Genomic DNA, 26,309 nt, shown 5'->3' on the forward strand with positions numbered 1-26,309 from the left:
TTTTCCAAATATTCTTTTAGAACTTTTTTTTTTTTTTTTTTGTAGACGGAGTCTCGCTCTGTCACCCAGGCGGGAGCGCAGTGGCTCAATCGTGGATCACTGCAACCTCTGCCTCCCAGGCTCAAGCAATTCTCCTGCCTCAGCCTCCCGAGTAGCTGGGATTACAGGTGCCCACCACCACGCCTGGCTAATTTTTTTTGTATTTGTAGTAGAGACGGGTTTTCACCAAGTTGGTCAGGCTGGTCTTGAACTCCTGACCTCAGGTAATCCACCTACCTCGGCCTCCCAAAGTGCTGGGATTACAGGCATGAGCCACTGTGCCTGGCTTAGAACATTTTTATTATCAAAACAATATTAGTTATTAAAACACATTTTTGGAAAAACATGAGAATCCCAGCATCTTAACTCAGTCAGTTATGATCTTCTGTATTTCTTTGGTCTTCCCTCTGAGCATGTGTACTTTTACTTAACCTTTGAAGTAATTACAGTTACAGCATGCATGCAGTCTGGTTTCTGCTTTTGAAACTTAAATAGCATAGATATTTTTCCCTGTCACTTCCAGTGTTTCTGGTCATCATTAAAAAAAATTATCTAGGCCGGGCGCAGTGGCTCACACCTGTCATCCCAACACTTTGGGAGGCCGAGGTGGGCAGATCACCTGAGGTCAGGAGTTCGAGACCAGCCTGCCCAACATGGCAAAACCCTGTCTCTACTAAAAATGCAAAAAATGAGCCAGGCTTAGTGGTGGGTGCCTGTAATCCCAGCTGCTCTGGAGGCTGAGGCAGGAGAATCGCTTGAACCCGGGAGGCAGAGGTTGCAGTGAGCCAAGATCACACCACTATACTCCAGCCTTGGTGACAAGAGCGAAACTCCATCTCAAACAAAAACAAATAAAATCTAATATTCTCTTAAATTAAAATATTATGATTGTATGTTCATGTTCTGTCCATTATATGAAAAAGAATTATGATTGATCTCAAGTTCCACAATTGAGGTATTTAGTTTTTATTTACATGCTGATCTAATATTTTTACAAATATTTGAATATTTGAAACATTGTAATGCACGGATTATTAGATTTTCAAGTTAAAATTTAAGGTTTTTAAGAGCTCGGGCTAGGCACAGTGGCTCATGCCTGTAATCCCATCACTTTGGGAGGTCAAGGCAGGAGTATTGCTGGAGCCCAGGAGTTCAAGACCAGCCTAGGCAAAATAAGAGGACCCCGTCATTACAAAAAATACAAAAATTAGCTGGCCGTGGTGGCATGTGCCTGTAGTCCCATGTACTCAAGAGGCTGAGGCAAGAAGATTGCTTGAGCCCAGGAAATTGAGACTGCGGTGAGGCAAGGTTGCACCACTGCACTTCAACCTGGGTGAGCGAGTGAGACTCTTGTCTCTGAAAAAAAAATGATAATAGTAAAAAAGCAAAAACTAAATAAATAAAAATTAAAAGCTTGCAAGTTAAGGAGAAAATATACTACTAGTACTCTTACCCATGACAATGGGAGAGCCAGTGGTTCTTGAGACCCAGAGCTGTGCTAGCACTTACCTTGTATTTTCTCTTTTAATCCTTGGAACAGCCCTATGCGGTCATACCCATATTAACCTTGTTTTCAGCTGAGAAAATGAGTAGAATGTCTGACTTGCTTATTCATCATCAAATAGGCAATAAGTGGGAGAGCCATGGCTTGAAACCAAAACTTTTAATCACCCTCCTACTCTGTTTGTGTTTTTCTTATTGCTTAAAACAATAGGGCTACAAATACTTGAAAGTTCTTTACTAAAAAGGTCTTTCAGAAAGTACTACCCACAAACATGCAGTATACTTTTTATAAGGAGAAAACTAACTTTGACCAGTTTTCAGGAAAAACATAACTGCTGTCATGGTCAGAATGCAAGACTAGACTGAAACAGGCTTCAAATGGTAGGTCCCAAGCCTTCAAATAATGGTAGGTCTCAAATCACATTTCATTTATAGCAAAATGTCATCAGTCGTTCATTCAGTAAGCCTGTTGAGCTTCCCAGTCACTTGAGCATGCATTGAAGAACTGAAATCCAGAAAGCAGACTAAATTCTCCATGAGCACAGCCTTGAGGCTTTTGACCTCATGCACTCCTCATGTGGCCTCTTTGTTCCCTGCAGAGGTTAATGAGCATCAATTACCTGGGCAGCGTGTACCCCAGCCGGGCCGTGATCACCACCATGAAGGAGCGCCGGGTGGGCAGGATCGTGTTTGTGTCCTCCCAGGCAGGACAGTTGGGATTATTCGGTTTCACAGCCTACTCTGCATCCAAGTTTGCCATAAGGGGATTGGCAGAAGCTTTGCAGATGGAGGTAAAAGTTGTATTCATTTTTGTGTTTATTCCTCTCCGCTCAACAATATACATTCCACTTTAGTTTTGTAGCTTCTTTACATGTGCTGTTGTACTAAATTAGAGATTTTTAGATTTGGCATTAGTGAAAGAGAATTGGCTCAACCCTGAGTTTTACAGTTAACATTTTTCGTTGCATGAAGATTATAGTTACAACAGATGCAAAATGGTAATGGGATTTTTGCTTGTTTAATTTAATACGCAAAATACTAGTAATATCTTCATAGTGTTATTGGTCTAATACTGTGTGAATATGAGTAAGGTTAACCAGATATTTATTTTATAGAGATTTTTCTTTAACAAAAAGATTGTCCTTATGACTGAATAATACATGAAATTAGTACATGTTTGAGGGAAGAGCTTGAATCAGCTGCTACTTTTTAGCTTTTAGACAAGTCATTTAACTTGCTCTCAGTTTCCTCATCTGTAAAATGGGAGGGTTGGAATAAAGCAATAATTTGACTCTCCCAGTATTTATATTTTTATATCTTAAAGAACTGTTGGGAAAATGAATGCTTTTTATTTACATAGTTAATAGAACATTTTGTGGAAGAAGGATGTAGTTAGGATTTGCATCAAAATGGCATTTGTCATGATGAGTGCAACTTTGTATCTCAGCTGCATGAAGCCGACTTCCACATTATTGTCACACAGGAATGCTTAGAGAGCATCACATACGTATCTACCCAAAAATCACATGCTGAAAAAGGCAGGGTAAAGTTCTTTCCATTGCTCTGTACAGTCGTCCCCTCTTATCCACAAGGGGTGTGAGCTAAGACCTCCAGTGGAGGCCTAAAATGTTAAGAGCCCGGAAGGCTCTTAACATTTTAAGAGCTCTTAACATTTTAAGACTGTGGCCAACCCTCTTATAGTAAGAGTGTGCTTTTGGGAATCCTGGTTGATGATTTAGATCAGGGGTTGACAGAACTTTCACCAAAGAGCGGACAGTACATATGTTAGGTTTTAAAGGCTGAATGGTACCTAATACAGCTACTTAAGTCAGCTGTGATAGCAGGAAAGTGGCCTTAGTAGACAATGTGTAAATGAACAGTTGTCACTGTGTTCCAATAAAACTTTACTTATAAAAAACAGGCAGAGGGCCAGATCTGGCTCATGGGCCATAGTTTGCTGACCCCTATTTAGAAGACCCCCCATAAGAGACCTTGATGGTGTGTGATAGAGCACTACATTGGTTACATATGGGACGAGTGCTGCAGTACAGATGAGTTGCTGGGACAGCGACAGCCCCTATGTGCCACGTAGGGACTGAAAGACCATGCCATTCTCATACCAAAGGAACCAGCCACAGATTTTGTTGTTATCAACTGGCCTAATACTCTTAATAATAGATAGTTAGAATATGCTTAGCCAATAGGACTCTGATGGCTGTGAAATTTCAAAAAAGAATACTGGTATTTCTTTTGAAGTTTTTAAATTTGAAAAGTCCTTTTGTGAATACCTGTTTTATTTATTTTTATTTTATTATTTTTTTTTAGAGACAGCGTCTCACTCTGTCACCCAGGCTGGAGTGCAGTGGCACAATCATAGCTCACTGTAGCCCTGAGCTCCTTGGCTCAAGTGATCCTCCTGTCTCAGCCTCCCAAGTAGCTAAGACCACAGGTGCACACCACCACGCCTGGCTAATTTTTAAAATTTTTTGTAGAGAAGGGGTCTCACTGTGTTGCCAAAGCTGGTCTCAAACGCGTAAGCTCAAACAGTCTTCTGGCTTTAGCCTCCCAAAGTGCTGGGATTACAGGTGTGAGCCAGCACACCCAGCCACCATTTTATTTTTATCACAGTTCTGTAAAATATGTGAGGGAAATGTTGTAATGCCACCTAATGAGAGGAAAACCCCATTTTCAATACATTCAATGTGTTGCTCAAAGTCACATAGTTACGTAGTGACAGAAATCATAACACGATCCAAGCCTTGACTCCAGGTCTGCTGCCCTTTTGCAGCAGACGATGCATCCAGCTAGTTGGTTCACCTGGCTGGTTGCCTCGGCCCCTTACTTTGGTCTTAGGATCCTTGTAGGTGAAGGGGTGTTTGCGGGATGAAGAATCTGCCCATTAGGACTTTTTGCAGAGCTGTGTCAGCATTCACTAATTTAGAGCAAAGTATATAATCGGGGTGGCCTGGTTTCACTTCAAGTAGAACAGAGATGCTGAAAAAGAGGAAAAAGAAAGTGGATTGCTGGTACAGACGGAGCCCCCCAGTCTCTGTGACAAGTGTGATTTGCATACTGCAAGTAGCCGGTCTGCACACTCAAGTCTGCATGACTTCTGTCCTTATTTGGACTCTATTAAAAATGCCCTCACTTAAAAAAAAAGAAAATAAAATGAACTTATCCCATAAAAAATAGGTTCTGGGGAAAAGCAATGCAGTCATCAAAATCTAGTTTGTTCGTAGTAGAACTTGCATCAAACCAATTACTGTGACCCTACAGTAATTATAGTAGCATTTTTTTGAAACCTGAATAATTTTGTCAAGGTAGGTGTGTTTTCTGTCAATGAAATCTTATGTAATTGCTCAAACTCTAAATACTTTTTTTTTTTTTTTTTTTAATTTTTATTTTCTGGAGATAGTCTTGCTTTGTTGCCCGGGCTGGAGTGCAGTGGTTTGATCTTGGCTCACTGCACCCTTCACCTCCTGAGCCCAAGCAGTCCTCCCACCTCAGCCTCCCAAGTAGCTGGGACTACAAGTGTGTCCTACCATGCCTTGCTGGGTTTTTTTTTGTTGTTTGTTTATTTTTTACTTATTTTATTTTATTTTTTTTGTAGACATGGGGTCTCGCTATGTGGCCCGGGCTGGTCTTGAACTCCTGGACTCAGGTGATCCACCTGCCTTGGCCTCCCAAAGTTCCGGGATTATAGGCGGTGTGAGCCACTGCATCTGGCCTCTAAATATTTGTAACAATTCTTTGGGTTTAATTAACTTTGAAGTCTCTCTGTCCACCTCCCTTTGCCCCCAAACTAAGGTAGGACCCTGGCATTGTTATGGGTACCATGGGTAATTTTGAAAGAATGCATTGTTGGCACTTTTTGGTCTTTTTTTACTCAGTCTTTTAGGAAGAAATGTAAAGATTTTAAAAGTTCATCTTTTGGAAAGCAGACTTCTGAGGTGTGTTATAGCTAAAGATGTGGTAGCAGAGACCAAGCCAAAAACAAAAAAAAATTGATGCTCCCTTTTCTGCTTTTCTTACCCTGATCATCCCCCTCTCCTCCCATCTCTTCCCTCTGTGGTGTGAAAGTCAGTTAAAGCTTAAATTCCGGAGTTTCATGTACACAGCCGTAATCCAGCCCCCACCGTCTTTGTTTGGATGGAATGGGGAACAGCACATCCTGTGTGGATTATTTTAATAACAAATCTGTGTTTTGTTTTGTTTTTTTTTTTTTGAGACAGAGTCTCACTCTGTCACCCAGGCTGGAGTGCGGTGGCGTGATCTCGGTTCACTGCAACCTCTGCCTCCCTGGTTCAAGCGATTCTCCTGGCTCAGCCTCCCAAGTAGGTGGGATTCCAGGTGCCCACCACCACGCCTGGCTAATTTTTGTATTTTTGGTAGAGATGGGGTTTCACCATATTGGCCAGGCTGGTCTTAAACTCAGGTAAATCTGCCCGCCTCGGCCTCCCAAAGTGCTGGGATTACAGATGTGAACCGCTGCACCCAGCCCACAAATCGGTTCTTGAACAAGTGGTCAGTTGTCTTTCTGTTTGAGGTTGAGGCCAGAGAGAAGGGAGGAAGTAATAGGATGGGCGTGGGGCAGAGTGAGGGGCACAGAGAATGGTCCGGCAACAGGGATGAGGAGAATCAGTGACCAGGCAGCAGGCGACTCAGTGAAGACCTGGCTCATTTGTTCTTAGAGAGAGTGGTGATCTCAGGGAGCTAGCATTGTCTTATAAGAACAAGTAAAGCCAGACTGCCCTCATTTTTGTTTATGACAGGGTTATGAGCTCAGCAGATTAAAAGAAGGTGTAGATGTGGTTTAGTATATTCAGATTTTAGCAAATTATTTGACCAAGAGTTTCAGGAAACTAGAATCTTAACCTTATGTTTTGTTCTCAGAACAATACTGGCATGTAGAAGTAATTCAATAAGTGCTCGTTGTTGCATGAATAAATAAAAGAATATGCAAATGGTGAGGTGACTAGCCACTGGAGGTATCCAGCCAGAGACTGGGAGAGTCATTTGATTGGACGGCGTAGCGACAATACCAATCTAGAAGCGATTGGACTGGTTTCTCCCAAGCCCAGCAATCTGTCCTCCTACCTCATGAAGAAGCTGCTCTGAAAAGCTGTTTTAACCTTTGACAATGCAGCCATAACCTTGATTTTGAGAAGCACTGCTCTGTCATCCTGTCTTCCATTAGCTTTGGAGCCAGCATCCTCCTTTACCATGAGAGAGAAGGCAGAGGGGCAGCGTAATCGTGAGTTTCTGGCCAGTCAGTGTCAGTCTTGATGTGGGCTGCCTAATGACAACTCGCTGGATTTTTTGTGGTGTTTTTCTCTGGTCTGTGCACAGTGGAGGGCAAGGCTGGGGAAGACGAGCTTTTCATAAGTCACTATCTCAAAAACAAGTGGAAGCGAGTTTCTGGCTCATCTGCCTCACTACCTGGCCCCAATCCAGAGCTATTTATGAGCATGGCTGGGCTGTGAAGCTGCATGCCCTGGCGATGCCCAGTGGATGGGCTGTCCCACACCGTAATTGCTCTGGAATGGAACCCACAAAGACATCTCACTTTCACGACTGCACTTTCCAGGATGGCTGGCCTGGATCTTCTGCTTGCAGGCCTGTGCGTGCTTCTCCTTCCCCTTGCAGCTCCCCTTAAAGCCCTCAAAACTGCTTCACTGAAGGAACCAGGGAAGAAAAGGGCTGCATGAGATGAGACTCTGGGCTACTCTTTTTTTTTTTTTGAGATGGAGTCTCTCTCTTGTCACCCAGGCTGGAGTACAGTGGTATGATCTCAACTCACTGCAACCTCCGCCTCCCGGGCTCAAGCAATTCTTCTGCCTCAGCCTCCCGAGCAGCTGGGATTACAGGCACCCACTACCAAACCCAACTAACTTTTGTATTTTTGCTAAAAACAGGGTTTCACCATGTTGGCCAGGCTGGTCTCGAACTCCTGACCTCAGGTGATCCGCCCGCCTTGGCCTCCCAAAACGTTGGGATTACAGGCATGAGCCACCGCGCCCGGCCCCTGGGCTGCTCTTAAAGGCCTTCACATTAGGCAGTGTGGTGTTGATTTTCAGCCTAGAGTACCCTCCTGAAGATGTGCAGTGGCTGATCTGTCAGCTGCCTCTCTGCTTCCAGATCCCTTAGGATCCCTAGGGATGAAAAACTGAGCCAATACCAAATAAAAATCATGGCAAAGAGGTTTTCATGGTCTGAACCATTGCTCTTAGAGTTGCTAATTGGCAGGGCGAGATAAGTGTGTGCAGCAGGGCTGTGGCTGAGCAATCTGTGGGAGGGTGTGTCCCGGCCAACAGCAGAAGAATCTGCTGGAATTGTTGGGGTTGTGTATATGAGTGGGAGTGTGAAGCGCAAAGTGTGCAGGCGAGGTGGTGAGGCACACAAGTGTAACAACCAACTCCAAGTGTCAGATTTAGAGGAGCCACATAGAGTTTCAGATAAGGCAGAGGGCTTTCCCTATGGAATGCAGGTTGAGGTTGTCCACAGGGAAGGTACTTGGCTGGTCTGTCTTGGAGGTTCTACCCAGTGGTTCTTCTTGTTGGTTCAGTGGAGGAGGAGGTGACTCTTGACCTCCTAATGGGCAGAGGCCAATTGTACAGGGAGCTCTGGAATAAGCAGACTTCTCAGGGACAGTTCTGGACTGGGTTTGGGGTGGGGCACAAGAAGGGGATAGGGCAGCAGATTTTAATGACTCCCATGTATTTTGTGGATGAAATTAACACAAGAGTGTCAGAAGCAGTCTGAATGGAAAACAGATGTACAATCTGGTGAAGAAAGGAGGGGCAGACCGGTCCCATTGCCTTGATAAAGGGCTTGGATGTCGTGCAGTGCGTGTGAGAACTGGGCTGTTTTTAAAACACCGCCCTCCTCATTGGACGTCTCTCAGGGCCTCTGCCTGGGCAGCAGGAGTGGAAGACACTGCAAAGGAGGTGACTTGCCATACTTTAGGGCCAGCTGTTTTCTTGGGTCTAGGTTAGGGTGAGCTTTTTGCCTTCATTCTGGAATCATCTTCATGGAGAGGGATTTCTCAATGCAGTTGGTGTAGTTCCCTGCTTACAGAATCACCCCATTGTTCTCACTGCTTTTTGGGAATCAGGGCAGCCAGTGCAGGTTGGCAGTGTAGGACCTCGGTGTGTCTTGTTTACTGAAGGTACATGTGTTGTTTTGAAATGCAGGTGAAGCCATATAATGTCTACATCACAGTTGCTTACCCACCAGACACAGATACACCTGGCTTTGCCGAAGAAAACAGAACAAAGGTCAGTATCCTACATGTCCCAGTTTGAACCTCTAATGTTTACTGCTTTCCTGATTTTCTTTCTGCTCTTCAGCTCCTACTCGTTTTCACCAATCAACAGTGTTTATTGGGTAGAGTGCCTAGCTGGTTTCTGATGACCTTGAGATTCTCCCGGCATATATTCCTTCTGTCCTTCCTCTTTTCCTTCACTTCCTTTTCTTAAAGTTTAATTTAAATTTCTACCAGATTTTTTCTCTATAGCGACAGGGCCTCACTCTGCTGTCCAGGCTGGAGTGCAGTGGTACAGTCATGGCTAACTGTATCCTCAAACTCTCAGGCTCAAGCAGACCTCCTGCCTCAGCCACCTGAGTAGCTGGGCCTACAAGCGTGTGCCACCAAACCTAGCTAATTTTTAATTTTTTTGTAGAGATGGGGTCTCACTATGTCGCCCAGGCTGGTCTCAAACTCCTGGCCTCAAGTGATTCTCTCTCCTCAGCCTCCAAGGTGCTGAGATTATAGCCATTGCACCCAGCCATTTCTAGCACATTTTCATCAAAGAACTATGTCACACAGTTTTAGAGTCCAATATCAATCCTTTGCCTCATCTCTCCCATTCCCAATTCCTCCTCCCTAGAGGTAGCCATTTATTTTAACTAACATGTTTATACTGCCCTTTTTTTTTTTTTTTTTTTTTTAAGATTTAGAAATTATTTATTGACTTTCTACCGTGGAAGATAAAATTTAAGACCAGGCCAGGCACAGTGTGGCTCATGCCTGTAATCTCAGCACTTTGGAAGGCCAAGGCAAGAAGATCACTTGAGACCAGGAGTTCAAGACCAGCCTGGGCAACATAACGAAACCCTGGCTCTACAAAAAATTAAAAAATTAGCTAGACATGGGGGCACATGCTTGTAGTCCCAGCTACTCAGGAGGCTGAGGTGGGAGAACCATTTGAGCCAGGGAGGTTGAGGCTGCAGTGAGCCAGGATTGTACTACTACATTTTGACCTGAGTGACAGAGAGAGAACCAATATCTAAAAAAAATTAAAATTAAAAATAAAAAAATAAAAATTTAAGGCCAGCCATGGTGACTCACACCAGTAATCCCAGTACTTTGGGAGGCCATGGCAAGAGGATTGATTGAGCCCAGGAGTTCAAGACCAGCCTGGGCAACATAGCGAGACCCTATCCCTACAAAAAAATAAGCAAAATTAGAATAGTTCCACCTACTCGGGAGGCTAAGGTGGAAGGATAGTGTATTAGTCTGTTCTTGCATTACTATAAATAAATACCTGAGACTGGGTAATTTACACATAGAAGAGGTTTAATTTGCTCACAGTTCCACAGGCTGTACAGGCTGCTGCTTCTGGGGAGGCCTCAGGAAACTTACAATCTTGGCCAAAAGTAAAGGGAAAGCAGGCACATCTTACGTGGTCGGAGCAGGAGGAGGCGAGAGACGGGAGGTGCCACACACTTTTAAACAACCAGATCTCGTGAGAGCTCACTCAGTATCATGAGAACAGCAAGTGGGAAATCCACCTCCATGATCCAGTGACCTCCCACCAGGTCCCTCCTCTGACATTAGGGATTGCAGTTGGACGTGAGATTTGCGTGGGGACACAGATCCAAACCATATCAGATAGTTTGAGCCCAGGACATTGAGGCTACAGTGAGCCAAGATTGCGCCACTGCACTCCAGCCTGGGCAACAGAGTAAGACCCTGTTTCAAAACAAAAACATTAAGATTCATATCTGTTCCCCATTCCCTGTGTACTCCTCCCATCTCTTTAGTTAAATCAGGTTTAGTGCTTATATTAATATGACTGCAAATATTATGCACACTTGGACCATTCTATAGTGACATTTCCTTTCTTGCCTTTTCATTTACTTAGCTTTGTAATTATCTGTAACTAATTCAGTCCCAGATTCAGACAGAACTGAGATTCTCCTTTTGATCCATGTGAGCACATTGGACATTCTGTTAGTTTCATTCTTTCTTCCTCAGACATTTCTCCTGGGGTCGTCCCCATTCCTGGTCTGTTCTAGATCTGCCACCCAGCGGTGGTCTCAGGACTTGTCTTCACCTCACACTGCACGTTCCCTTCTCCTCTTCCTTTGACGGAGCCCATGACTCTCAGTTTTTTGGTTTATCTGCTCATTTTGGCAGAGCTATAATATTTTCCACCAATTTTCTGAGGAAGGGCACATCAGAGGTAATATTGTTTTAGAAACGACATGTCTGAAAATGCCTTTATTTTAATTTTAATCTTTTTTCTTTTTGTTTGAGATGGACTCTTGCTCTGTCACCCAGGCTGGAGTGCAGTGGTGCGATGTTGGCTCGCTGCAACCTCTGCCTCCTGGGTTCAAGAGATTCCCGTGCCTCAGCCTCTGAGTAGCTGGGGTTACAGGTGCGTGCCACCATTCCCGGCTGATTTTTTGTATTTTTTTTTTTAGTAGACACGGGGTTTCACCATGTTGGCCAGGCCAGTTTCCAACTCCTGGCCCACCCTGGCCTCCCAAAGTGCTGGGATTACAGGCATGACCACCATGCCCGGCCATTTTTTTTTATTCTTGTTGTATTGTTTTGTTAAGTACAGATTTCTAGTTTGGAAATAATGTTTCCTCAGATTTCTTTGGGCATTTGTTGATTTCCAACTTCCAGAATTTCTGTGGAATGCGATACCATTTTGATTCCCAATCTTTTGTATAGAACCTGTTTTTCCATTTATTTTTGGAAACCTTGTATCCCTTTTTATCCTTACTTAATGGATTTTGGCATGGAATCTTCTTATTTCATGTGCTAGACACGAAAAGGAGCCCTTTTATTTTGTCAACTTTTGTTCTGGGACATTTTATTGTATTACTCCTTTTATCACTTCTTTCTTCCCAAAGTATTTCAAGTGTTCATCTTTCTGGAGCATTTATTATTCAGATTTTTGAACTTTCTGGACCAATCCTCCAATTTCCTTCTATTTTCTCTCATTTTTTTTTTTAAATCTCTTTGGCCTTTTGTTTTCCTTTCTAGTTTTTTTTATTAGCTTTATCCTTAAACCTTTTTGTTGAAATTTTTATTTCTGCTGGCTTACATAAAAATTACTTTAGATCCCTTTTCTCTGAATATTTAAAACTTTTTTTTTTTTTTTTTTTGAGACGGAGTCTCGCTCTGTCGCCCAGGCTGGAGTGCAGTGGCCGGATCTCAGCTCACTGCAAGCTCCGCCCCCCGGGTTTAAGCCATTCTCCTGCCTCAGCCTCCCTAGTAGCTGGGCCTACAGGCGCTCGCCACCTCACCCGGCTAGTTTTTTGTATTTTTTTAGTAGAGATGGGGTTTCACCATGTTAGCCAGGATGGTCTCGATCTCCTGACCTCGTGATCCGCCTGTCTCGGCCTCCCAAAGTGCTGGGATTACAGGCTTGAGCCACTGCGCCCGGCCAACAGTTTTTAAAAATAGCTTCTTATTTCATGGATTTCATATTTTCTCTTGTGTCTAAGGATATTCACTCTGGATGTTTAGCTTTGTTTTTTTGTTGCTGTTTTGTTTGAAAATTTCTTCTACATCTCGTAATATTTATTTCCTCCTACTTTCTTTTTCTCTGTTGTTGTTTTTTTAGGCTTCCTCAAATGTCTGGTGATCCTTGATTGTCCATATTTAAGAGTGAGGCACTAAAATGCCAGTTGTAAATCTCTAGCTTCTCAGCTGTTTACTATGGGATGATCAGGAGAGGATGCAGCCACTTCATTAGAAGACTTTCATATGCCAGCATCTGCTTACTTTTCTCGTGGTTTGATCAATTTCCCTAGTGAGGAATCATGTCATCTCCTGCCTTTGGGAGAGTAAGACTTGCTGTCTGTCTTGTGGGAGCCAAGCAGGGCAAGAGGGCTGGGGAGCTCACCACCTAAGTGCCAACTTTTGCTTAATTTTTCTGTTTCTGCAAGGTGCCTTATAACTACTCTTAGTGGTGACTGGTGTTCCAGAATTAAGAGTCTGGTTAGTAAACTGCTAATCTTCTGCCATTGTAGAGGAGATGATTTGGGGTCTGATGATTTGAGTCTCCATTGCACTTATCACAACAGGAACTTCTCATAGCACTTATAACAGACATATCTTTTATATAAAATGACTGCCAGTCGTTCTGAGCTGAATATAAGCTTCACACTTTTTCAGTGGACTATTTCCTTTGCCTTGACACATAGTAGTTGCTTTTTTGAGCAAATGAATAGGTGAAGTGGGAATAAAGGAATTAATCAGAACTTACCACCTTGAACTGTGGTTAATTTTAGTTTTATATTTTTTTCTTCTCTTTTTATACCAATACTTTGTAAATGTGAAACTCTGCAGCATAAAAATTGGCACTTAAACTCCCTAGACTGTATATTTGTAAAAAGATGTTTGTGATTTAGAAGGTTTTTTTCCCCCTATTCTTTTCTCTTTGGCTCTGCCTTTTTAAAAATTACTGCCATTTCAAAGAAGTAAATTTAAGCCAAATGTCCTGTCTTAGAATAAGCTTTGCAACATTTGGTACGCAGTCTTTTAGTTTGAAGCCAAAGCTGACAAAGGGTGGTGATTTCCCTGTTAAGCTTCGATTCTGATGTTGATTAAGTTGGGTTTTTTTTCCCCTTCAGTAAAATGTTGGGCAGACTTGTTTGGGTAAATACAATTCTACATTGATGTGTAGGCCCTTTAGGGGGCGCCATAGCACTTTAGAATCTTATGTGTATTTAGTGTGGTTATGCCAGCCTGGGGGTCTGGAAGAATGAATAGTGGCACCTTCAGAACAACCTTTCTCTTAATTCAGGTTCACAAGAAATACTTGATCTTTATGAAATACTTTACTTCCTATTTTAAGAAAATATAATCTGGTTTTTATTTTCTTTAATTCCTTCACGCTCATATGGTAAAGTTTACAGTCTCATGCAGTTTAAGGCTTTCGTTTGACACTTCTAATTGAAATTATTTGACGCTTCCAATTGAAACTATTTTGACACTTCTAATTGAAACTAATTGAACTAATTGAAATAATTTTTGACCACATATATGCAAGGCATCACAAAGAAAAGCCAAAGATAAATGATTTCTTATAAAACAGGCCCTGCCCACAAGAAACTTAAGAGGTAAAATGCAAATTCGCAAGTAGCTATAATGTGTATTAAAGCAGGAATGTTCACAGAAGAAAGAGAGGTTACTCCCAGTTAGGTATTTAGGGAAGGCTTTTTGAGCTAGGTGAGAGTTGAGATGGTCCTTTTGAGGAAGAAAAGTCCAAGATTTGGGGTCTGCAGCTCCAGCCTGGTAACTAGCACGCAGCCCGTCTAGGGACCACTCAGGGTTGTCTCCTAAGTGGCTCCTTCTCTTTCAGTGTCCTGCGCGTTTGCCTCCTCTGCAGATCCTTTAAGAAGCATCTGCAGTTGTCGAATAGGGGCTGGGTTGCGACTGTCCCTGCCTTGGGCCCCAGGTTCATCCCCAGGGATCAGCCCTCTGCTGGCCTGGGAGTATGGTCAGAATAGAGTTGCTGGCCTTGAGAACAGGCTTGCTCTAGACACAGGTCTAGCCTCTGCAGAAGCACCGTCACTCAGGTGTCTGGTCGGCACTGAGGTGTCAAAGAGAGGGTCTTTCTGAACTTGTGTCCGGTGATGTGTTCTCAACTATAGCTTTGACGGTCCTCACTGGAGCCAAGATTTCATATGTCCTCAGAGAATGGCAAAGGCCTCCTTGTCTTGCTTCAGCTACTGGGTAGAATTTTACATAGTAACTAGGTAGACACTGATTTAGAATCCAGATGGGCCTTATTCTAAAAATAGGAATCTGCCCAAAGGTAGAAAATTGGAATTATTTGTAAATCAGGAGGCTGTAAGAATAATTTATTTTGAATGTGATGGGTAATCATGATATTGTTATGTACATTTTTTTCCACTTTTAGCCTTTGGAGACTCGACTTATTTCAGAGACCACATCTGTGTGCAAACCAGAACAGGTGGCCAAACAAATCGTTAAAGATGCCATAGTAAGTAAAATCCTTGTTTTCTGTACTATTTGTGTTTGCAGTACTATATTCCTGAAAAGATACTTGTCCTAGGATTTAACTTCAAAACATCAGTTATTAGAATTTTTTAGTCTGTTAGATTCATCGTATCTAATATTGGACTCGACTTTTCTTCTTTTAGACGCTTTATTGACTCCATATTAGTGAGTAGGCTCCTGAAAACTGATCGTATACCTTAACCTTAGAAACAGGTTTACTAGAAGGATGTCTGGAAACCTGGAAACACCAGTTCTTTAAAAAGAAAATGAGACTTTCCTGGGCAGTGTAAACAATATATACTGTGTCCTTTTTTTTTTTTTTTTGAGATGGTGTCTCACTCTGTCACTCCAGGCTGGAGTGCAGTGGCGCGATCTCAGCTCACTGCAAGCTCCACCACCTGGGTTCACGCCATTCTCCTGCCTCAGCCTCCCAAGTAGCTGGGACTACAGGCACCCGCCACTGCACCTGGCTAATTTTTTGTATTTTTAGTAGAGACGGGGTTTCACCGTGGTCTCGATCTCCTGACTTCATGATCTGCCCACCTCAGCCTCCCAAAGTGCTGGGATTACAGGCATGAGCCACCGTGCCCGGCCACAATTTATACTATGTCCTGTATACACCTGTCTGCCTTCTCTCCCATTCCTGTTTCCCAGTATCATTTTCCCAAAAGTTAGCTAACGAGAAAGTGCCACTAGCCCCGTGGGCCTGTCCTCCTGTCTTCCCTGTTGATATGCTTTTTTATGCAGAATCAAAAATGGTATTTTAAGAAACGATGTGCTGTGTTGTAGAAGAACAACACATGTGCCTCATGCTTTTTGACAACATTTCTGTTAATGCTGAAAAATACACACTTACGAGGGATGTCTGTAAACCACAGACCCACACTGAATTTGGAAAATCTTTAGGACCATTGGAATGAGAGGTGTCAGCACATGGTGGACAGCCTTGAAGTAGCATAAATGCTGTCACATTAGACTGAACTGAGCAGAATAAGACATAGCGAATTCTGCTGAAATATATACACGTGTGAACAGCTTTGCCCTGAGTGCCTTAAAAGGCCCAGGGAGATGGCACAAGTGGGACTTTATTTTTCCTGCTTATCTCAGGTCAAAGCAAATGCATTTGGTATTTGTTGTTGTTGTTTTGTTTGTTTGTTTTGAGACGGAGTTTCGCTCTTGTTGCCTAGGCTGGAGTGCAGTGGCATGATCTCGGCTGGCTACAACCTATGCCTTCTGGGTTTAAGCGATTCTCCTGCCTCAGCCTTCTGAGTAGATGGGATTACAGGGGCCCACAACCACACCTGGCTAATTTTTTGTATTTGTAGTAGAAATGGGGCTTCACCATGTTGGCCAGGCTGGTCTCGAACTCCTGATTTCAGGTAATCTACATGCCTCAGCCTCTTGGCCAAAGTGCTGGGATTACAGGCGTGAGCCCCATGCCCGGCCCATTCAGTGTTTTTAATGATGCTAAATAGCTCTTAGTATTTTGGCAGTATTAATTTAGTTTAGTGGTTTTCAAACTTTTCTTCTCTTGACCAATTTATATTCTTACAAAATGTCAGCAACCCCAGAGAACTTTCGTTTATTTACATGGCTATATTTATTGATATTTGCCATATTTGAAATGGAAGCTGTTTATAATATTTATTAATTCATTAAAAATAACAAAAATGGCTGGGCGTGGTGACTCATGCCTATAATCCCAGCACTTTGGGAGGCCAAGGCAGGTGGATCACCTGAGGTCAGGAGTTCAAGACCAGCCTGACCAATATGATGAAACATCTCTACTACACATACAAAAATTAGCCAGGCTTGGTGACATGCACCTGTAATCCCAGCTATTTGGGAGGCTGAGACAGGAGAATTACTTGAACCCAGGAGGCGGAGGTTGCAGTGAGCCGAGATCGAGCCATTGTGCTCCAGCCTGGACAACAAGAGCAAAACTCCTTCTCAAAAAAAAAAAAAAAAAAAAAATATATATATATATATATATATAAAATATAATATATATACACACATATATATTTTTAAAACATACATATACATATATACTTTAAAAATATAAAAGATATATATGCCCATTGCTTTATAATGTGACTTTTCAAAACAAAAGTTCAGTGAGGACAGTGGCATTGGTTCACATTTTCACCAGTTGCTTTAAGGTCTGCATTAACAGCTGGATTCAAATAGCTGCTTCTGCATTCCATCTGCTGTAATAATGTTGTTTTGATGGAAGGATATGAAGACAATCTGGCCTTAGACAGATACGGAGTTGGGAAAGGGAAGACTATTTTACGAGGCTTTTCAGATAATTATGGACATTCTTTTTTTATATCAAACTCAAACTCAACAAATGGTAGTTTCTTAAAGGTTAGTTGCAATATAGAATTGGAAACTACATCAATGAGCGTTTTGTACTCTGTTACATTAAATTCCATTGGTCCGTCTTGTACTTTGAATGGATCTTTTAACCATTCATGATTTCGTAACATTATGCATTAGTCATTTGGAAAATATGGGTTGACTGAGTGATCAGAAAAATTGCTTTCATCAATATTACTGCTGATCTTATCATAAAAGTATGCAGCTTACAGTCTCATGATGGTGGATACTAGTTTTTCCAAATCTTAATTTTTTCTTGAAGGCTCAGATTTTAACATTGATGACACATGTGGCCAGTTGTTTTTCCTGAAGTGACACGCTTGCTTTTTTCGTTTTCTGCACATCTGCCACATACCTAAGTCTGAACAACCTTGGATTTCCTGTCAATGGTCTTTCATATAAAAATTATGCTCTCCAGCCAGGCACGGTGGCTCACGCCTGTAATCCCAGCACTTTTGCAGGCCGAGGCAGGTGGATCGCTTGAGCTCAGGGGTTTGAGACCAGCCTGGCCAACATGGTGAAACCCCATCTCTACTAAAAATACAAAAAGTATCCGGGTGTGGTGGCACATGCCTGTAATCCCAGCTACTTGGGAGGCTGAGGCAGGAGAATCGCTTGAACCTGGGAGGCGGAGGTTGTAGTGAGCAGAGATCACACCACTACACTTCAGCCTGGGCCACAGAGGGAGATTCTGTCAAAAATAAATAAATAAAAAATAAAAATGACGCTCCATGAAAGAAGTGGCAGTTTAGCCCTCGATGTAAGCAGCTGCATAAGGGCTTTTGTTCCAGGCAGTTGTCCCCCTCTGGAATGCAGTGCCGCGGGAGCGCATTGGGCGTGTTCTCATTTGTCACACAGAGTATTAAGAAGACTTGTCCTCGAGGGTTGCCATTTAACAAAATGATGCATTTTGCCGCTTTATCAAGAGGATTTTAAAGCAAAACTGACACTTTTTGATTTTTAAAAGAATTTTAGAACTTGTGTTTTCTTTGTGTATTATTTGTTACTGCGAGCGTGTGTGGTAGTACCGATGACAATGACTCCTAGTACAGTTTGGCCAGAACACCGTGGTTTTAGCCCATGTCTGCAGTTTGGCAGAGGCAAAACTGTATTTTCCATACATCGCACTGTGGAAAAGAGAATGAATGTCTTGGTGTTATTAGGACAATCATTTGTCCTTGGGAGCCCACAGGGGTCCGTGGACTCTCTTGTTGAGAACTGCCCATCTGCCAAGGCCCTGCGTCCATTTCTGAGTGCTGCTCAATGCTTTGTGACCGTTTTATCTCACTTAAAGTGAGCGAGCACACTCCACTGTTTCTGATACGTTGGATTGATTTCCGTCCACATTACTAGGATTCCCTTTTTCTCTTCTTTTCCTTCTCTTTTAGCAAGGAAATTTCAACAGTTCCCTTGGCTCAGATGGGTACATGCTCTCGGCCCTGACCTGTGGGATGGCTCCAGTAACTTCTATTACTGAGGGACTCCAGCAGGTAAGCTCTGCCTAGGCTAGCAGTCAGATAGGCCGATGGACAAGAGAAAAACTGCCTTTCATCAAACCTTGATGAGCAGTGATTAAGGGAAAACAGAGTAACTTTATTTAGAGAATGTATTTTTATTGAGCTATCAACTTTTCCTCTTCCTCCACCGGGAATGAGTAAATAGGTTAAAGATATAACTTCAGGAATTTAGACTGGCAAGAAGTCGTCAGTGCTGGGCCTTGCAGATAGAGAAATAAAACACCATCTCTGCTGTTGAGGCGTTAACCTGGATTTTCACCTAAGAACCAGTGCTCCAATGTGTTTTGAAAAATGGAATGCTCCTAGAGTAAGGGGTGGCCTTGCTTAAAAAGTACTAACATATGAGACTAGAAAACCTTTTCTAGGTGAATCAGGTCACACACAGCTAAATTTAGTGAGATACAAATCATGGATTAAACACAATTGCTGCGCTTATGGGAATTTATTATTTTGTCCAAGATACACAGTTAGAGTGTTTCATTGGTGTGCTAGGTACTGTACTTGCTCATAGGGAATCAGATGGAAGGCGACCTCTCCAGCTTCAGGGGCTTACAGTCAAGTGGAATGCACTGACCATAAAGGTGATAGTAGTCCGGGCGTGGTGGCTCACGCCTGTAATCCCAGCACTTTGGGAGGCTGAGGTGGGTGGATCACTTGAGATCAGGAGTTCGAGACCAGCCTGGCCAACATGGTGAAACTCTGTTTCTACTAAAAATATGAAAATTAGCTGGGCATGGTGGCGGGCGCCTGTAATCCCAGCTACTCGGGAGATTGAGGTAGGAGAATTACTTGAACCCGGGAGGTGGAGGTTGCAGTGAGCCGAGGTCATGCCACCACACTCCAGCCTGGGCTACAAGGGCAAAACTCTGTCTCAAAAAAGTAAAAATAAATAAATAAATAAATAAAAGATGATAGTAGTGTAGTGTAACGTAGTAAGGATTACAATAGAGGGAATGATCTGGAAAGACAAAGCCATGGGATAGTTGTTAACAAGTACTAAGTTCTGTGCAGTTGACCACATTCAGACTTATATAAATGACATAGTTGTTGGTTTTCCTCAGGGTCTTTCCCAAGCCCTCTTTTCTTTTCACTCTGTAATATACCTGCTGTCTTGCCATTCTCCTAGAGGTTGACACTGTTAGATGTAAGCTCTTTGAGGACGGGGCCCACGCCTCTTGTTTGCCATTGTACACCTAACAACCAGTACCTGGCACTTAGTAGGAATTCCAGAATACCTGAGCTGAACGAATGCGTGAATTCTTTTATTTTTAAATTTTTGGGCTGGCATGGTGGCTCACACCTGGGGTGTTGTCCCGGACTTCCCTGCTTCTGTCCCTCACATCAGAGATCATTGTCACCCTTGTCACTCTGTTCTTCAGATGCTTCCATTCTCTGCAGTTCTGGCAGTGCTTCTGGAGCCCGGGCCTGGGTTGCCACAGCAGGCCTCCTGCCTGAGTTATACACTTTTTGAGCCAGAGGTTGTAAATGATTCCCATGGGCCTGTAAAGCAGTTTTGTTTGGTCCATCTGGTATGAGTGTGTGTGTTTAAGATTTTAAAATAGTTTTAAAATTAGGTTTTATATGAAAGGTCCAGATTTCAGACTTTTCTTGGAAAATCGGAAGGTTTAGCTGCACAGAGTCTGCATTCTCACCTGGCAGTCATCAGCAAGCACAGGTGGCAGCTGCTCCTGAGGAAGGAGCACAGTCCCTGCAACCACTATGGTCTGCAACCCCCTGCCCAGGCCCCCTGGATGCGCTTGAGTGTACCCTGCCATTTTCCACACCAGTTGTTTCTGAACTGCGGCTATACATTGCATGAAAACATTCTGTGGCTCCTTGATACCATCAGGATAAAGCTTTAAAAATTCCATTGCACCTGGGTATGGTGGCTCATGACTATAATCTCAGCACTTTGGGAGGCCGAGTCGGGAGGATTGCTTGAGCTCAGGAGTTTGAGACCAGCCTGGGCAACAGAGTGAGACCCTGTCTCTACATAAAAATGTAAAAGAATAAGAAAGCCCGGTGTGGTGGTGTGTACCTGTATTCCGAGCAACTGGGAGACTTCTGCTTGAGTCTGGAAGTCTGAAGCTACAGTGAGCTACGATCATATTCCTGCACTCCAGCCTGGGTGACAGAGCAAGACCCTGTCTCTAAAAAGAATTTAAAAATTAAAAAAATTTCCATCGCATGCCATAAGCCACCTGATCTCCCACCCCACTTACCTTTCCAGGCTCTGTTTTTTTCTTTCTTTACCTGTCCTCTTCTTTCTGGAATCTTCTCTATGTCCTGCCAACTTCTAATCTTCCTTCAGGTCTCACCTTAAACATGGTTTCTTCCAGAAGATCCAAGGACTGGGTTCAGTGCTCTGAGGGTGTAGGGAAAAAAAACAGTGATTTTTCTATTCTCTTACGCACGGGGGCTCATGCCTATGGTCCCAGCTGCTTGGGAGGATGAAGCGGGAGGATGAGGCAGGAGGATCCCTTGAGTTCGGGAGGTCAAAGCTATAGTGAGCCGTGTTCATGCCACTGCACTCCATCCTGAGCAACAGGATATCAGTAATCACGGCTCTCAACCCTGAGGCAGTAGTTTCAATTTTACTTGTTTTTCCAGCCTGAGAATAAGCTCATTGAGGTCAGGGACGGTGTCTCTCACCACAGTGTTCTCAGCACCTAGTATAGGGTCTTGCTTTCACACTCAGAACGTAAATCTCAAACCAAAAAAGCCTTGATTGTAGTTTGGCTATTTGAGATGCTGGAGTGGATCTTTTTAAGCTGTTATAACCCTAAGACTGCAAGCAATACCTATTTTGTTCTGCTTGTGGTTTGAATTTATTAATTGAACAAATATTTTGTTACGTATCTGGGCTGTCCAGCGGTGCAGAACACACACATTCTGTTCTCACAGCTTACTGACATTTACAGAGTTTTCATTATATTCATCCTTAGAGCAGACTAGAAGATGTGTCTTAGAAACTATTTATTAGCGACCTAGGTACCTTGAAATAGTCTTGTACCGTTGGATGCACTAAAAGCTCTCTCTTTATCTTGCAGGTGGTCACCATGGGCCTTTTCCGCACTATTGCTTTGTTTTACCTTGGAAGTTTTGACAGCATAGTTCGTCGCTGCATGATGCAGAGAGAAAAATCTGAAATTGCAGACAAAACTGCCTAATTCTTCTCACCCTTTGGAAGAAGACTGTTTCCAAATAATTTGAACAGCTTGCTGCTAAATGGGACCCAATTTTTGGCCTATAGACACTTATATATTGTTTTCAAATGTGTCAGATTGGACCAGTGCTCTTCAGAAATGTGGCTGCAAGCAAGGGGCTAGAAGTTCACCTCCTGACAATATTATTAATACTATGCAAATACGGAATAGCAGACCATCTGATTTTCTAGGCTTTGAGATAGAGAAGTGAAGGTATGAGAATTAATACCATGTGAACAAGGTAAAGAACAGGATTCCAGAATGATCATTAAATTGTTTTCTATTTATTCTTTTTTGCCCCCCTAGAGATTAAGTCCAGAAATGTACTTTATGGCACATAAAGAAATCTTGAGGACTTCGTTTAAACCTTCCATAAAAAACAATTTTGGGTTTCTAGGGTTTTTTTCTTTCTTTCTTTCTTTCTTTTTAACTTGGTGTATTTTATTCAAGATGAGTTGGACCCATTGCCAGTGAGTCTGAATGTCACTGACAGCCCTGTGTTGTACTCAGGACTCACTCTGCTGCTGGTGGAAACGCATGGCTTCTCTCTCTCTTTGATCCCATGAAGCTATGAGGGGGACGGGAGAGGGCAGTGCAATGGGAGCTAAAGAGGTATTTTCCAGTAGGAAAAGCAATGCTTTCTTGTCTTCTTTAGACTCAAATGCTTAGGGAACGTTTCATTTCGCATTCATGGGGAAAGGCAGCCTCCTTAAATGTTTTCTGAAGAGCAGTAAAATCTAGAAGCTTAAGAATTTACAGTTCCTTCAATAACCATGATGACCTGAAGTTCACCTATTCCATTTTAGCATCTACTTGTTCTTCCCATCTCTTCCTTTCCAATTTTGCTTATACTGCTGTAATATTTTTGTAAAAAAAAAAAAAAAAGGGAAAAAAAGACCAGCTAAAATTTTTGACTTGACTTTTTAACTTAATTCATGAATTAATTAAAACAAATGAAAAAATTAAAAAGTGTGACATTTTTCTCGGAGCATATATGTAGCTTTTAGGAAAGGCTGATGATGGTATAAAATTTACTCATTAAGAAAAAAAGACAAGGCTGATTTTGAAGAGAGTCGCATTTGAAATAAAATGATCATCTGTTCTTTATGTGACTTTCCCACTGAGCCCGCAGACATTATCTTCATACCATCTGCTAAGGAAGCCCACTCGTGACTCGTAACTCTGTAGCCCTGGAAACCCTGTTGGCGCCTGAATGTTGTTTCCAGGTTATAGGATCTGTGTTCATTAGTGGATTTCGACAGCAAGTGTCTCTGATGAGTTTTAGCCAACATTCCCCGTTGCATCCTGCTGGTTGTTCGCACTCCTCTGACTTGAGGAGAGCTGCCTTCACCTTGATCTTGTAACCCATCTTCCTTGCATATATGGTAGCACATTCCAGATCACTTCGGTGAGAAAAGACCTCTGTTTTTGAAGAGGAAACTTTCTTAAATTGTAAAAGAAAACTTAAAAATCATAAAAACTCCATACAAAAATTGAAGACCTAAAAATTATTGCAAACCTTTTCTTTTTTTTTTTGCTCTTGAGTTTTTGAAGCTCTTGACTTTAAATGACTTAACTTTTTAAAAAATAAGATGTTTTATGGCTTTAACCCATGGTATCTTTTTATTAAGATCTGAGAATAGCATATTTTAAACACTGATAGATACAGAAGAAATTATTATTTAACATATTAATTGCTTGGAATGATTTCATTGCAGCTTATAAGGATAGGTTGATGCCAAAATGGTTTCATAAATCTTTCAGTCTTAGAGAGCCAAAGTTTGCAGATTATATTGAGTTGCATTGTGCAGCTGCTCAAATGGAATCATAGCTTTTTATAATTTGCAGAAAACAGTTGCATTAATGTCTGAATGTTTCTCAGTTTTACTCTTTTCTCATAAATGGTCCTCGAATGTTGGCACTTTCTACTGCTGATCTATATTAGAATCTAGTCCAAGAAGGTGTCTGATTTAATAACATTAACTAAATAATTATTTCAATATATTTTTTCAAATTATCCTTATAGAACCTGTCGCTTCCAGTGAGACGGTAATCTACCCAAATAAATTTAAGAGAGCCTGTTAAGAGCCCCTTTTTTGGGGTAGAAGACAATTGTCCCTATCCCAATTTCCATTGAAATATGAAAGCAGATTTGTAGAGACCATCATGTCACAGAAGAAATTTCCTTGTCAGAGATGTTAAAGGGCTACAGTCCCTTACCAAAAAACTTTGAAATCTAAGTTGGTTTGTGTTTTTCTGAATTTGATACCGTAATTCATTTGGCAGCAAAATCTGACTTGAACTGATGTGAGAGTATTGTACTTTTCTTTTATGCTACTCCATTGTGACTGTTAATTTTCCCTGAAGAAATATCCATGGATTTGATTATAGGTATTCCCCTAGATGCTGTGGAGGTGTTTTGTAATATTCAAAATATGCCCATGTTGCCTTTTTAAAACCCCTAAGGTTATGAATTCTAAAACACATCCAGTGCAAAGGGTTTTGGATAAGGTGTTGTAGGCATTTAAGCAGCCTCACATAGTAGGCTGACTTCATCCGAAATGTAGAAATATTACAAGGCAAATTCTATTTTTTATATTTTTTGGTTCAATGCTTGAACAACTTGTTTTTCTGCTGGGTGAAGGAAAAAAAAAAAAAAAAGAAAAGAAAACCAACCCTGAGTATGATTGTTAGGGAAACTAGTGACTTTGTTTTTAAAGGATCACATTGATTCAACACCTTCTATTGGACCCAGAAGTGGGTAAATATTACCTATGGCAGTAAACGTTTAATTATAATTCAGTTTAAATGTTGGTTTTCTGTATGTAGCCAAGAACAGCTCATTTTGTGAATTTCAGTTTTTAAGTGGCTGCTTTTTGATTTGGTTGTATTATTTTATAATAATGTATTTGTAAGTATATTAAAAAATTAAAAAACTAACATTCAGCCATAAAAATCCCCAAATATGTTCAAGGACTTCATATTGAAAAATATATAGAAAACAATCTTTATTTCTTTTTACAAAAACAAAATCATGGGAATTATTCTTTTCTATATATTTAGTTATAAATCTTTCTCTGGGCTGGGTGCAGTGGCTCACGCCTGTAATCCCAGCACTTTGGGAGGCTGAAACGGGCGAATCACGAGGTCGGGAGTTCAAGACCAGCCTGGCCAATGTGGTGAAACCCTGTCTCTACTGAAAATACAAAAAATTAGCTGGACGTGGTGGCGGGCGCCTGTAGTCCCAGCTACTCAGGAGGCTGAGGCAGGAGAATCACTTGAACCCAGGAGGTAGAGGTTGCAGTGAGCCAAGATTACGCCACTGCACTCCAGCCTGGGTGACAGTGCGAGACTCTGTCTCAAAAAAAAAAAAAAAAAATCTTTATCTGGATCTGTTAAACCATATATTACTGATCATTGCAAGTGAAATTTTGAGATATTGTTTCTAGTATTTAGATGATGAAAACATTTTGGTAATACTGTTTCAGTTCAAAGAATTTTATGTCTATCTTCCTAGAAGAAAGCAATTACATATTTTTTTTTGCTAAATTATATAAACTTTTAATTACATCATGTTCTAATTTAAACATGTATTACTCACTTGAGGCCACTTTTAAATATTCATACTCTTTGACATAAGATGCTTTGTATATTTCTCATTTCTTTTAGTTCTTAGTAAGTCAGCTTTAAAAAGTACCTGCCAACCAGAACCTTCCATATTCTGGACTAAATCTTGTTGTTTGGATTATACTTCAGTGCAGTAACTGTGGATTTGCAATTTTGAAGGGGAGATGGTCGCTATTATATTTTACACTTGCTTGATTTGATAACTCTGAAGCCTTTTTAATTGATAAAAGTGCACATGGCTATTTTGATACACAATAAAAGTTGTGTTTGCTACTTTAGAAGCTTTTGTGGCAGAATTGTAACCTAATTTTCATACCTTGTATTTCTGAATCACAACAAAAAAAATAAATGGGGAACAAGACTTACAGATTTGAAAATTTACTTTTCTAGAAATTTGTGTTTTTTAAGAGACCATTTGGGCAAAACATAAATGTTTTCTATAATGTGATCCTGACTTTGCCTCCTAAGCATTTCACCAGGCCTGAATTTTATCATTTAGGTAGTAATAATACTTGTGGAGTTAATACTTAGTATTCTGAGCTCTTGTTTCAAGTATGTTCTGTTTGTGTCACTGTGATGTGGGATATATGAGTAAAAGTTTAAGAAATGTGAATTTAGCAAAATTTCTTAAATAGTTTTCAATACAAATATATTTCTCATACTTTAAACTAAAACCTGATATTGCAACCATGTAATATCTCCTAGATCCTGATGGGCAGCAAATTATATAAGACTGATCTGGAAAAGAACATGCCTTGATATTTATCA

General features: G+C 41.6%; 1 protein-coding gene across 1 annotated transcript in view; it reads left to right on the forward strand.

Annotated features, from left to right (window-relative positions):
• KDSR (3-ketodihydrosphingosine reductase) overlaps positions 1-25,902 on the forward strand; it is a 40,117-nt gene extending 14,215 nt beyond the window's left edge. Inside the window, exons 6-10 of the mRNA XM_023195182.1 lie at positions 2,142-2,333; positions 8,736-8,819; positions 14,709-14,792; positions 18,580-18,681; positions 21,759-25,902. Coding sequence (XP_023050950.1) covers positions 2,142-2,333; positions 8,736-8,819; positions 14,709-14,792; positions 18,580-18,681; positions 21,759-21,878 — 582 coding nt within the window. The 3' untranslated portion in view covers positions 21,879-25,902. The remainder of the gene's footprint in view (positions 1-2,141; positions 2,334-8,735; positions 8,820-14,708; positions 14,793-18,579; positions 18,682-21,758) is intronic.
• The last annotated feature ends 407 nt before the right edge of the window (positions 25,903-26,309 follow it).

The sequence above is a fragment of the Piliocolobus tephrosceles genome, chromosome 18 (assembly GCF_002776525.5).
Source record: "Piliocolobus tephrosceles isolate RC106 chromosome 18, ASM277652v3, whole genome shotgun sequence".
Lineage (NCBI taxonomy): Eukaryota > Metazoa > Chordata > Mammalia > Primates > Cercopithecidae > Piliocolobus > Piliocolobus tephrosceles.